Raw genomic sequence first — 14,835 nt, 5'->3', positions numbered from 1 at the left:
ATGCTGGAGGGAAGGGGTACCATCCAGAGGGTCCTTGACAGGCTGGAGAGGTGGGCTGTACGAACCTCATGAAGTTCAACAAGGCCAAGTGCAAGGTCCTGCACGTGGGTCGGGGCAATCCCAAGCACGAGTACAGGCTGGGCAGAGAATGGATTGAGAGCAGCCCTGAGGAAAAGGACTTGGGAGTGTTGGTGGATGAGAAGCTCAACATGAGCCGGCAATGTGCACTGGCAGCCCAGAAAGCCAACCGTGTCCTGGGCTGCATCCAAAGAAGTGTGGCCAGCAGGTCAAGGGAGGGGATTCTGTCCCTCTACTCTGCTCTCGTGAGACCCCACCTGGTATACTGCGTTCAGCTCTGGAGCCTCCAACACAAGGACAGGGACCTGCTGGAGCAGGTCCAGAGGAGGGCCACAAAGATGATCCACCTCTGCTATGAAGACAGGCTGAGAGAGTTGGGACTGTTCAGCCTGGAGAAGAGAAGGCTCCAGGGCGACCTTATTGCAGCCTTCCAGTATCTGAAGGGGGCCTACAGGAAAGCTGGAGAGGGACTTTTTCCAAGGGCATGTAGTGATAGGACAAGGGGCAATGGCTTTAAACTGAAAGAGGGGAGATTTAGATTAGATCTAAGGAAGAAATTTTTTACATTGAGGGTGGTGAGGCACTGGAACAGGTTGCCCAGAGAAGTTATAGAAGCCCCATCCCTGGAAGTGTTCAAGGCCAGGTTGGATGAGGCTTTCAGCAACCTGGTGTAGTGGAGGGTTTCCCTGCCCATGGCCGGGGGATTGGAACTAAATGATCTTTGAGGTCCCTTCCAACCCAAACCATTCTATGATTCTATGAATTTAAGTAGGTTTATTTACACTTACAGTTTCTAACCTATTCTACCTTTAACTACTGAACTTATTCTGCTTAATATAGAAAGATTTGTTTTTAAATGAGAGGCACTTTGTATTCTTACTACTTCCTCCCACCACAGTAGCCCTCCTGCATTTCATCTCTGGAAAGTCAAGCAAGCAATGCTTCATGCATAAGGTCCAAGTTCTGCTTTTGCAGAAGTAAACATGAATTGCTTGGCTGTGAAGATATCTAGTTGTGTAGTTATGAAAGGCATATGCTCATTTGCTCAACCATTCCACTTTAAGACATCAAGCACTGAGCTCTTACACAAAGTTCATCACAAACCCACTTCACTTTGTTTCACTGTCAGGTCAATCTTTATCATACTAATCATGCACCAGCAATAAGCAGCAACATCTTTATTATGATGGCTTTTGTCATGGGTGCAGGACTCACCCCTCCTGCCTTTAGCAGCTTTCTTCTGAATTCCTCTGTCGGGTTGTTGAATGTGAGCTTTTCACAGCGGAGGTGATTTACAGGTGGGTGGCCTTCAAGGTGCAGGAATAAGTCATAGTCAAATCGAACTTTCTTAGGTTCTTCCTGAGGGTTGAAAACAACCAGACAGAAACATCTAGCACCAAAACTAACTAAGTTGAAAACAAGGGCTACATTAAAATGAAAATTACATAACTTTTAACCATTCTCTGTGTTCTTGGACACATGATGGAATTTACGAAGCATCGGCTGAGCTACAGTAAATCAGAGAAACTCCTATCAATCAGCACATAACACATGAACTTCACAAACTTCAAGCTGTTGTGGTAAGACTTAATTGAAAGTGTTATGTCATGTCCGGCACAGGAAACAGATATACGCGTAGTCAACTATTCAGCTAACACAAGGTAACCCAGTCACCAACACAATCACACTTCTGAGCCCTAGATACTACTGAAGACACTGCAGTAAGTTTTGAACGCAAATTCCTCCACTGAAGCCAAACACTATTGTTTTCTTCATGAGTTGTGGAAAGGGGTAAAAAATGAAACTGCTGCAGTCAACTATCTTTGATCTCCTACGTATGGGGTCTGCTTGCTTATTAACGAAGCTTCGCTGCCTTGAATGAGTGTGGCCAGCTAGCTTCCAAGTGTTCCATCACAGCTTCCAAGTCACTGCAGTGAAAAACATGAAGCTGAATGTTCCCTGTACCAATACGGAGAGAGAAAGAGCAGGAGAGGCAAATTTATCTTTGAAGAAATCATCAGTGCTCTTCTGTCCTGAGAAAGCCTTGGCTGAAAAAGGACACTAGTGGCATTGAATAGACTTCAGTTTGTACTACGAGAGAAAAGATACTGAGGATGTTTTGTGTTATATGTTTACATGGTCCCTTCTAGAAGCTGTATATAGGTTAAGTGCTCTTTTAAGGCAATACTGAGTAGCTCTTCCTCCAAAGGTCCTGATGTGCAACAGAAGCCATGAAATCAATGTCAGTCTTCAGGCAGAACACAAGCAAAAGGTCAAACTCAAGAAAAGCGTCAGTTAAAAGGGAATCATGAGGGAAGGGGAGAAAAATACAGCAAAATCTTAGCACATATCCAACACTGCATGCAATCGAAACGCGTGCTCTGTTCAGTGACAAATGTTTAAAAAAATTCACATAAAAAAATGTTTAGTTTTGATTCCGGATTCCAAGGATGTGAAGAACAGAAAGCATAGAAATCTGTCATTCTAAAAGTTAAATCAGAGATTGCGAACACAGTCAGGGGACATCCTCATCGTCCCATCTCTAGACTTGGAGCAGAGACAGAAGGAGATCTGAAATAAAAGGCCTGCAGTAGTCTGTTTCTGAGGACAGAATAGTGTAGTTCTCCTAGACGCACTATTTTCTTGACGGATCATTTTCAAAGGCAACCATGGATGAAGATACGTCTTATTGTTAGAAAGATTAACACATGACTTCTTGCAGAAAAAAAAAGGAAGTGATTTACTCCCCAGTCTGCTTAGAAAACTGTGATGTTGCTACCAGCAAACAGTTGGTAGCAGCAGCTTTGCCATAAAAGCAAAGTTAGAAGAATTTATTAAAGAGAGTCTGCAAAGAATTCTATGGAAAGTTAGATGACCATTACCAGCGATTTCAAAGCAGACTTCTACTATACAAAAGACTCCCAGTACCATTGACATTATTCAAAACGGTGTGACGGTGAAGGCAGAATATACTGCAGTTCATGAGCCTTATCCTAACTGGATTGCATTTTCTGGAGTAGGCGTCTTTTGACCTAAAAGCATTTTTTTCAAGGACTTTGTCTCAATGGCTAACAACTGTAGCCTGCTGCTGCTGAATTTGGGAGGGGTGTTTGTCATTTCCCTAATTCTATAAAGCTTGGAATATTTTCCATCAGGGTGAAATGCCTATTAGATTTTCTACCAACTTCTGCTTACGTCCTGGCAACAGGCACCCTTTAAATTCTCCATGGTCCAGGCGGCTTCCTGTATTCCTGCCTTCTCTCTTCATTAGGGTACTTTCTGAACCATAAATTGAAAAGTTGTCTACCTTGAATAAGTGATGATGGTCTGTCTCGTCTTCCCCCTTCTGTCTATCTCCTCTTTTTCTGTACTGGAATACCTGTGAAGTGGCTTAGAGGAGGAAGAGTAGGGGAGGAAGAGTAGGTGAGCCAGGAGAAAGCAGAAATTTGCCTCCGGAATGCCAGCTCAATTTTTGTGCCACTTTTCCTTTGTATTGCACTGACTCCAGGGAAGGGCATGCTGCTGCAGCTGTGTGAAGAGTTAGCTGCCTTGCAGTCCAACTGCTGCTTGTCATATTCCATGACACCAAAACAGGGGTGAGGACTGTTTGCAAACTTCCTAATTCCACATGCTGCTTGAGAGGGAGGCAGGCTGTAACCACTGCTGCCCTCTTGATCTCAGTCTAAGCCACAACTCCTGCTGCAGAACTCCTGAGACTCGCAGGTCTCCACAGTCAGCAAAGGCAGCCAAAAGTCTGAGTGGAAAACAAAAAATGAAATGTCAGGCAGGAAGCTTTCTGTAGAAATGCTTCAGTGATCGACTCACTGTCTTCTGGCTTGGTCTGCCCAGTTTTGGGATGAGCTCTTAACAGAAGAGTTAAAGAGAACAGGCTGCTTTTCATTAGATTTCCTGAATTAATCAAAACTGCTTCCCTAATGGAGACAGAGCTAAAAAGCACACCAAAAAAGCCAGTCAACTCACTGAGGCAGTTCTGTTTCCTTTTCCAACAGGAAAATGGGCAGGTTGAGCCCTGCTCTTCACAGATTGATACAGGGAACATTTCAGAATTAACTGTTCAAACCTACAATTTAGAAAGTGCCTGAGCAGAATTATTCATACCTCACACCTTGACAGAGCTTTCTGTGAAAGACAAAATACTGAAATGTCTACCTGAAGGCATACACAGCTAACAAAGTCGTACTCTAACACACATTTTAAGTGAGCAGGGTTCCAGCAAAGTCTTTTACTATGCAGTTCTATTTTCTTTCAGTTTTAGTTTTTCACCAAGCGTTCAACACATTAAAGACATCACACTGACTTGATTAAAATAATTACATTAAACTACATCTTGGCAATGTAAAATAAACACACAGGTATCTTAGAAGTGCATGTGAAGTACAATGATAGCTCCACTGAGGCACACGACATACAAAAGCAACCTAAAATATTGCAGTTATTAAGGTACTGCACATGAAACCATGCAAGCTTTTTGCTCTTTAATTCCGCTCAAATCAAATTGTTTTTATCTGAATGAGTTACTAGTAATACAGACGCTGTTACATACATTAAAGGCAATTTATGTGTTTGTTAAGAGACCCACAGTAAGTGGAGCATTTACTTAGGCTCAGAATTGAGATACCACAATCATGTAAACTTTGTAGAATGGCACTGGGATTCTTGTTAAACTGTGCCCCCTGGTAATGTTGCGTTGAGTAAAATCAAACTCACATGCAGTCTAAAAGAATGCTTTTTAGGACTGAGGATGCAGAATTAAAAAAAAACACACAACAAAAAAAGACTGTTCAGAAAGATCAAAACCTGAACAAATTAAAAAGATCAGCAACACTAAAATAAAACAATGAGTTCATTATGAAATCCACATAATCAAGACTTTTCCTTTCTAAAAGTTTAAGTGGCTCCCAAACTTCCTTAAGCATTATTTATAGTCTGTCCAGATCTGAGTAGGGCTAGTAATTCTTCTGAATAATTATTCAAATTCTTTATTTTATCAGGTAATTCTAATTTCATAGAGTTATCTACTAAATACAGTCCCACGTTACTAAAAGTAACACTGACTTCGAATTGGAACAGCATTGACAAAGATAGCTTTAAATCTAATTTTTAATTGAGTTTATTAATTAAACTGTAAATCTTTGACGAACTCTGATTTCCACATATTAAAATTAAAAAAAAAAATGAAAAGCATGTAATTCTATACCTTGTTTTTGAAGTAAACCTCAATTGGTAAAATGAAACCAGCATACCCAGATTCTTCAACTTTGTAGGGTGGATCCTTGCACACTGAAATGAAGAAGAGAAACTTATATTTAATACAAAAAAAATGTTTTTAATGCCTAAGTGAAATACATGAGAAAATAATCTGCAGCAATGTTCTACGGCAGAACCATTACAAAACTGCAAACACACACAGTAGGACGTATCTATGCCCAACTGAACATGAATTTTGTAAGCAAATCATTCCTGCCTGTATACAACCTACAGTGTAGAGATAGCAAATTTATTTTTATTTTTTGTTTTTTTAATCCTTTCAGACTGCTAAAGCAGAACTACCAGAAACTTCAACACCAGGTGGACCCACTGAGTTACCACAATGGCTACATCGGCGCTGCAACCAAGACTTGCCCTGGGAATGGAAAATATATAGGATTCCACCACAAGAAAGTTAAACATGTACAGGGCAGAAGAACTGCCATTCACATTTTCATAACCTAATACTAATAACACCCTAATTCTAATACATGTAATATAAAATAGAGACATGAATTGAATTGAACTAATACTAATGAAATGGAAACCTGCATTACTAGGGGGAGAGGAGACACAACACAATATTCCAGTGTATAGTGGAGAATCTCAGGAAGGTGCTCATTTCAGCAATATTTCAGTTTATTTTCAGAAATATTATTTATATTTCAGTTTATATTTTCAGTTTAATACAAAGGCTTTTAGTTACATGAAATCCCCATGATATTGAACATGAGCTCTCTGAAGAAAGCAGGACTAGCCTGCCAACTTCAGCCAGTGACAAAAAGCAGGTTGTCAGAGAACTTGGAACAGAAGCCACCTCTTCCATCTTGTGTTTGGCTCATTACAAAATTCACACACACGTAACACATAAGCACAAAGGTGGACTGAGCTTGAGAAACCATGCATCTCCTGTAACATCAACTCAGACGCTTCCAAATGCTGCACTGTATGACAACTTGTCATAGGCACTGCCATCTCAATGGCATCACAGGACAATGACCGTTTCCCTACTGCAACTGGTAGAACAATGCAATTAATACCACAGGGTTGACTTCTTCAGAAACATTTGCTCAAGCTCTATCAATGTTGATGACTGAAAGAAAATTCAGACTCCCAGATGGATCATCATTTGCTAGGACGTACCTCTTTTCAGAATTGCCTGGTAGCTGCTCACTGCACTGTATCAGGTGCAACTTAAACTATGCTTCACAAAAAGCGTGTCTTTCAATCAACTACGCAGAGCCTGAATACCAAAAATATTCTGTTTAGCAAAGCACCACGGATAGGCACTTACACCCTCTGTCATCCCCAAAACATGACAAGGCCCATCAGACCCATCCAGGAACACAACTGCTGCTGCATTCTCAATAGTATGATCAGTATGTCAGCGTTCTGAGGACATGCAAGCTTGGTTAATTCCCAAGTAAATGAACACAGGAGAATTTTCTCCTACTACCTTGCCATTCTCATCCTGCTCCTAAATTGCATGTTCACTTCATGCAATCAATGGAAAGAGAAAAGGATGACAAAAATGGAGCAAGAATAATCTCTTTTCCAGGCTCATCTGCAACACTGTCCTCTTGCAGCTACAGAATTGTTTGTTTTTCTTGGCAGGAAAAAAAAAAAGGATCTATAGTTTTTTAAGTGGGATTTGAAAGATTTTGAAGAAAAGTTTATGATGATAAGTCAAATCTGAGAGGTGGTTTCAGACATATAAAGCTTTTAAGTTGGAAACTGAGCATTTTGTGTTAGAATCTCCCAGAAGTAGTATTTCACCTTACATTGACATGTCTTCCCTTAAGAGGGCTTACCGGCATTTGAAAAATGTAAATAAAATAGTCCTAGTTAAGCACAGTGACAGGCTACAGTAACACATACTGACAACTTTTTCAGACAAAGACAGAGGAGCCTTCCCGCTCTTCCTTTGACTTCAGAAGACAACCTGAGGAGAAAGCCTTCCCAGTATTATTTGAATGGCCATGCAGGGTTCAGAAGAAATCCACTTATATAAAACAAAAGGAAAGATTAGACAGCAGACATTTATCCAGATGGAAACACAGAAACTTTAGAAACTGTCATAATATATTAACTGTTACAGAGATTTCAGGCTCCATTACATGACAAGTCACAAATCACCTTTTTTTTTTTTAAATAAATAGCACATCAACTTCTTCCTGAGTACTTAATTGGGGCAGAAAACACTGTCAGCATAAATATTTTTCATTCCCTCCTTCAAATCTCTCTTCTTTCAGATTTACACAGCTGTTAACCATGCTGAATAGACCTTGTCAAAGTTTCACATGACAGTTCTGAAAACAAAGTCTGTTACACTCGCGGGCTTTGTTGAAACTTGGGTGATGTGTTACAAAACACTTAATCACAAGGAAAGCACTTTGAGGGCCTTCCCAAACTGAAAGATGGGCTTTTAATAGGAGGAAAATTCTGTGATCTCATGAATGAAATCTTCCTGAACTAAAAAAAAAGGAGGCAACTGAGAAAAGCTCCATGCTATTGCGTATGGGTAGACTGCTACATAAATGAAAGCTGTTACATTTCCCTCACCTTTCTCATGGAAGCCACTACTGGCAGAAAGAGCATCTTTATGTGCTTTGAGTCAGCACACACTGGCATAAGCTCATTTTCTTTCTTTGAGCTGTTTCGAGTAGTAACCAGGGCTGCAATGACATGTGTGGTTTAGCCAAGCCAACTGGAACCATGCTAGCAAGGTTTGTTGAGTGGAGGAGACAGAGGTGCCAAGGCTTCAGTAAACCACAGAAAAGGTAGAGAGGAAGAAAAATCAGGAGGGCGGGGGGGGGGGGGGGGGGGGGGGGGAAGAAAAACGTAGCAGAGAAGGAAAAGAAAAACAAAAGCAAACTGCAAGTACAGACCAACACAGCAAAACCAACAACACAAACTAAGAGGGAGTGATTTTGAAGAAGGAAACACCTGGAAACACTAACATGCTTTGCAGAGGTCACTTAAAAAAGCAGCTGCAGTAGACCAGGTAGATAAGCAGAAAACACTACCGTTCTACAAACAAAAAATGTCCTCCCCATCCAGAGGGACAGAAGCATCTCCCCAGTGGCTGCTCCTCTCTCTCCTTTGAAACGGGACCTACAAATGCCTTTTAAGTACCAGATAAACAAAGCCTCTTGCACAACGTTATCACCGAGACTTAATTATTTTGGGCAGTTTTTTCTCTGTGAAAACAGCTTGTATGATCACAATACATTTCCTCCTTGTCTCCTATATCTTTTGACTCAGTAGTCCAACTTCAAGATAGTCTCTACGACAATTAAGGCCTTACAGATCCAGTGAAAATTTAGTGCCTGCACTGAGAAGAGAACATCTCCACTGAGATGCAGGCAGAATTACAAGCTAGCAATAAAAGTGTCTCTTCTGAAGAAAACTGTAGGGCTAGAAGACGAGAAGTAACGAGAAAAGCAAAACTGTGCAGATTTCTTAAGGCGGCAAACCAGAATAAGCTGGGGTTTTTGATGACTGTGTAAGGCAAGATAAGGAGCTCAAGATACTAAACTGTTACTGTATCTTTGTCAGAACGCAGGATCATTTCTCTTCTTCCATAAATGAAAGCTTTACTCTTAGGCATTTGCAAATGCATATGCTAAACACAGATAGACCAGTCCTCCAAAACAATTTTAGGTGCAATTTTGAAATAAAAATAAGAGTTTATGCAACACAAACAGCCAAAGTCCACCCTTTCTGTTCATCATGTTTCATTGTACTTTGTGATGAATGTTACTGTAACAAGCAGTAATGTTGGTACGTTTGAGGCCACAGAAGGGAACCTGGATCAAATAGGGCTCTAACTACAGAAAAAGCTGTTCCAACACTGCACAGGAGCTTGAACTTACATGAAATGAAAAGACTACGCTAGCTATTAAAGGATGGAGGAAAGAGGGGAAGATGTAGAAACTAAAGCAAAAAGGCTCAGCTCCTAGGACAAGAAGCAGTTGTCACAGGTGGAATGCCATTTTTTCATGCTGGAGAATCATAGTCATAGAATGGCATAGGCTGGAAGGGACCTCAGATATCATCTAATCCAACCTCCCTGCCATGGGCAGGGACGCCTCTCAACTAGATCAGGCTACTCAAGGCTCCGTCCAACCTGGCCTTGAACACCTCCAGGGAGGGGGCATCCACAACCTCTCTGGGCAATTTACTCCAAACCTTACCACCCTCGTACTGAAGAATTTCTTCCTAAAATCTAATCTCAATCTGCTCTCCTTCAACTTAAACCCATTTCCCCTTGTCCTATCAGTGGACACTCTTGTAAAAAGTCCCTCCCCAGCCTTCCTGTAGGTTCCCTTCAGGTATTGGAAGGCAGCTATTAGGTCCCCCCGAAGTCTTGTCTTTTCAAGGCTGAACAAACCCAGCTCCCGCAACCTGTCCTTGTAGCAGAGGTGCTCCAGGCCCTGGATCATCTTTGTGGCCCTCCAAACACGCATACAAGCATGTGCAACTAACTGCACGGGTACTGACTTTCAGTACTGCACATACCTCAGGTGCTCACCTACAGCATCCTGTCACTAAACTTCCCCTGACCGAGCACCGTTTAGACACTCAGCCGCAATCCGAGTTGTACGGCAAACACTTCACAAACCACAGCATCGGTCAGAAGCATACTGGCTATGCTGGTCCATTCATTTTGACCAGCCTTCTCCTATATACAAGTGCAGTAATTTGCAGCTGATAAACATTATTGAACAGCTCCTCAAACAAAGCACGCCTTCCAGAGACCAACTACAAGATACCAGTGTGCATCTCTTAACGACAGCTCAGCTACTGCATTATCAGTACTAACACATGATTTTATTAACACAGATGTCTTCCCCATAAGAGCTTAGTATCTGTTTTGGTAAAATTGCCTATCGTACCCATTCTACACACATAAGAGAGACATGAATGTTCAATTCTCATTCAGTGTACTCTACAACTAAATTCTTTTGGTAATGCCAGCATAATGAGTTACCCAAGATCACCGCAAGCCAGGACAGGAATTTCAGTTGTCGATTCTCTGTCTCCTATTTGTCAGGGCATATGCCTTCTCTACAGCTCACATAAATGGCTTGAATTGTTTATCTCAAACGTTTTGCTTATTTAGGCTACAAGTGAAGCACTGCTTTTTCTTTTGTTGCATTTGCAGATGCGTTCCCAGGTGTTGCATCAGAGGTTAACTGATACCTAAAGAACATGCAAATCAAGCCATGATGATGCATTTTAGCAAGCATGCTGACAGTGAGGCCTTTTGAGGTAACAATAACAAAACTCTAATGCAAACTATCCTTTTTAAAAGCTTTAACATGAAATTCATTTGCCACTTCAACACTGTTAAATGCTTCATTGTGAACAGATTTTTCCATTATTCAAAATACAGTCAGAATGAGTAAGGAAAGGCAGAAGTTCCTTTCAGGGAGATGCTGGCAGACTGTAACAATTCAGACACGTTTTGTGCGCCCTGCAGGGTACACCAAGTGGGCGCTTGGAGGAAGTGAAGCCTTCTGATAGAGAACTGGTTTAGCTGTAACATTATTGTAGTGGTATTTTATAGATTCTTGCCTATAATTTGCTCATACTGGTCACCCTTCAAACAACTTTTTCCTCTATTCATCACTGTCTTCATTAAAAGAAGTCTCACAACAAAGGGGTGCCATTCACCTTCAGAGGAAGGCAGATCGTGCTACTAAATCCCTCCTGTAGGAAGAAGTCAGCTTCAAACTTTCAGCTGTCATTTCTGCAAAAGCTCTTTGAATTTGCTACTCAGTAGCTCACCTTACCGGCTGGTGGGCTCCAGTACTTGGACTCTACACAAAAAGAGGCAGGAAGAGAACAAGTCTCTTATGCCCTACCTTCAGGCACACCTCAGCCATTAATAACAACCAATTGCCAGGCAGGTTCAAACAAAAGCTAGCTAAAATTACTAAATTGTGGGTTAAATGGTACCTCCTATGCAAGGAATAAGGAGTTCCCATTTGCTTGACACTTTATGCTGACAAGTATTTCACGAGACAGATACAAGCCTGAAGTGAAAGCACAAAGGGCACTAAGAGAAAACCAAGACTGAACTTTCAGCATTTATAATCATACCAAGTTCCCTGCCCAACATGCTGATTGCCCAGATTCCCACCACTCCTGCCAGCTGGACAGGACAGTAAGATACAGCTTATAACCCCTGAAGTAAAGCCAACCCTAACTGACTTTTGAAGTGACATTTTCTGTACGTAAGTCTACTCCCTGATCATTGGATAACTTCTTCATCAATTGAGATGAAACTGATACACAAGAGAGGAGGGCAGGGAAGGGGAAAAGCCTTCCTCATGCCCAACAAGATTGTCCAAATCCAGGTCTTAACTGGAGTCCTTAAATCAGCACGTGCCTTTAAACACTGCTAAAAGAGAGAGCAATGAACACCCACTAAACATTGCTAAAAGAGAGAGCAGTAAACACTCACTGTCAAATTTCTTATCGCTCCAAACACAAATATATGAAGAAAGATAAGGTTGAGTCTTGGTTTTCTGTTGGTTGGGTTTTTTTTTTGTCTGTGGTTGGTTGGTTGTTGGTTTGGGGTTTTTTTGGGGGGAGGGGGGGAGAAACTGGTTGCTTTATGTTTGTTTGTTTACACAGTTAAAAAGGCTTCTTAACCCTTTCTCTTGGCACATGAAGACAGCAGAAAGCCTTGAACACACAATTCTGAGATCCTGAAACGCAGCAGTGAGCCTCCTGCATCCTCTGATTCAGATGGATCAACTTGCAGTTTCGAATTTACAGTGAGCCAATAATTCAGACAACTTTAAAGGTGTTTTTCTGTAGTTTGTTTCTCACACTAATTCTCAGTGCACATATACTGTCTGTCCAGAGGTCCTAGAAACAATTGAGAGCATGAATCCAGGAGTTCCTAATTTTGATATTTATTTTTTTTTCTGCACCACATATAAAATAACCCCTGGCCTTCGAAAGTACAATCACTATGTGTTTTGACACAAACTGTTTGAGATGAGAAGCGGGCCCTAAGGTATCCTCGCTATTTCATAACGCTGTGCAAGCCCATTTAATGCATGCATGCTGCAGATGGGAAAGAATGCATCTTCACTTATTAACTGTGAAGGAGAAAGCAATCTGTACTGCCAGAAGACAGGCAAGGACTGCATCGGTTTGGAAGTTTCCTCTTGTGTAACACTATACTGTTCAGATTCACAGAAGTTATTTTTCTAGTATTTTCCAACTTTGCCGAAATGGGAGAGGAGGGAGGAACGGATTTAAAGGCTCCACCACACATGCCGGATTCTGGGTCTATTGGCTGGCTGCAAATCACTCACCAGACCTTGAAATGATGCATTAAACCATGTTTTCCCACCCCTTCCAGGACTTTTTTTTCTTAACTCCCAGACAGACACTTGAAAGTCAAATATCTATCTAGTTCTCTATTTTAACTTCATTATGCTATGCAAAGATCAAACTAAGATCAAATATTTTCAGAGTTATCAAAATTACTCTGTATTGCAGTGATGCCATACTTGTTTCAAACTTTTTCTGTTGAACTGCAAGCCAAGGCTAAGAATTTTTCTGTCACACCTCTCAGTTCTCTGTGGTTATTTCACTTCATTAATGATCAAGTAAATATAATTTCTTTTATTTGTAAGGCTTTTCATTCTATGTTGCAAATATGGTAACTTAGAAAAATATCAGAACATTTCTCTTGTAAAGACCAGTGTCACAAAATCTGTGTTTGCATCAGCCTTGAGAAGGTTAAGTCTCCCCATCTGGGAATGCTTAAAACAAGAAAAACTGGCCGCTGCCTAATGCTCAAAGTCGGAATCTTTCCATCGCATTAAGAGACAAGAGCTGAGAATCCGTGTTTGTAATGCTGTCTGGTAGAACTTCTGTGAAAATTCAGTAGCAGAGGACAAAATCCGCTACTGCACTCACCATTTATCATTATGACTAGTCATCATAAATCCAGCTGACTTCTTACATGACAAAGAAACCCGTAAGTAGTTGCAGTAACAAAAGTGAGTGGATTTCTGAATGGCTAGAACAGCTTCTGGACTGCATCAGCACTCTCCAGCAAAAGCCAAGAAACAGAACTTTTCTTCACAGAAGATGAAATGAAGTATTTTAAACTAAGAAACTGAGATAGGAGATTACGGCACACGTCCAAAGTCACGAAATTCAGTTACCGTTCACAATAAACACAGAGTTTGTATTGGAAACAGTATTAACCATGGAGTTAGCACACACTCATTGTTTATCTGTTCCATCAGCATTTTGCACTTCGAGGAACAAAATCCATCATATACCTCTACAGCTCTTTGAAGCCTGCAGACATATTTTAACTGAGGCCAGCAGAAAACTGCTTCTTACAAATGTATTTCAATATTAATTGCAATGTTTCTTTCTTCATATTAAATATACTGGAAAACACGATTGATTTTACTTCTACGGCCTACCTGGTATCCTTCCTGATGCTTTCCAGAGCAGCTGCATGTAAGATCATGAATCCTACTCTGCATTTCATAGCGTCCTTGTTTCGGCTGGGATACAGTTCGTTTTCTTCTTACTAGCTAGAATAGCGATGTGTTTTGGATTTAGTATGGGATTTGGTATGAGAAAAATGCCAGTAACATATTGGTCGTTTTAGTTGTTGCTGAGGAAATCTACGACTTCTCAGCTTCTCATATTTTGCCAGTGTGCAGGTGCATGAGAAGCTGAGAGGGAGCATGGTGGAGCAATGGACCCGCAACACCTAGTTAAGGATTTGAGCTTATGTTTAGGGTTGAGACCCAAACTGGCCAATGGAATATTCCATATCATACAATATCATGCTCAGTATTTAGATAAGAGCTGGGCAGGATGTTTTTGGGATTTTTTCCTCTCTGGATTTCTCTTTGGGGCTCTTGCCCTTCTGGGATTATGTTTTCAGGACTTCTGTTTCAAGATCGCTAGCCAGGAAGGGTCAGGCATTGGTCAGTGAGCAGTGCATTACCATTATTACTTTTAATTTTATTTTACTTCAAATATTAAATTGTTCTTACCTCAACCCATAAGTCTCCTTCCCTTTTCCCCTTCAATTCTCTTCCCCATCCCTCAGGGCTGGGGGAGGGTGAGCAAGCAGCTGCATGGCATTTAGTGGCCAGCCAGGTTAAACCACAACACAAGTTATATTAGCAACTGGAGAGTGGGACTAAGAGAAGGAAAAGAAAAATACCTCTTCAGACACATTTTATTAATACCATTCATTAGCAAATGGGAAAATACCATAAAGTATGCCATCCTAATTTAAGCAAAATGACATATTAATACGATATGAACTTTAAACTATAGAAGGGTACCACTAAGACTTAAACACACAATTATTTAAGCAGAGTGTTTACACAAGTGTGCCTTCTTTTTCTGGCTTTCACTTATCATTACTTGTGTAACAGATCAATATAAAGCTCTACAAGCAAAACTGCCCTGAAGTACAGGGAT

The 14,835-nt window shown here is 40.9% G+C and overlaps 1 protein-coding gene across 1 annotated transcript in view; it reads right to left on the bottom strand.

Annotated features, from left to right (window-relative positions):
• MLLT3 (MLLT3 super elongation complex subunit) overlaps nucleotides 1–14,835 on the bottom strand; it is a 139,927-nt gene that overhangs the window by 64,411 nt on the left and 60,681 nt on the right. The window contains exons 3-4 of the mRNA XM_086629556.1: nucleotides 5,297–5,379; nucleotides 1,294–1,437 (exon numbers count right to left, since the gene is read on the bottom strand). Of these exons, the coding sequence (XP_086485682.1) occupies nucleotides 1,294–1,437; nucleotides 5,297–5,379 (227 nt within the window). The remainder of the gene's footprint in view (nucleotides 1–1,293; nucleotides 1,438–5,296; nucleotides 5,380–14,835) is intronic.

The sequence above is a fragment of the Tauraco erythrolophus genome, chromosome Z (genome assembly GCF_009769465.1).
Source record: "Tauraco erythrolophus isolate bTauEry1 chromosome Z, bTauEry1.pri, whole genome shotgun sequence".
NCBI lineage: Eukaryota > Metazoa > Chordata > Aves > Musophagiformes > Musophagidae > Tauraco > Tauraco erythrolophus.
Note: the sequence above shows the minus strand (reverse complement) of the source record. Positions and strands in the feature narration are given on the sequence as shown.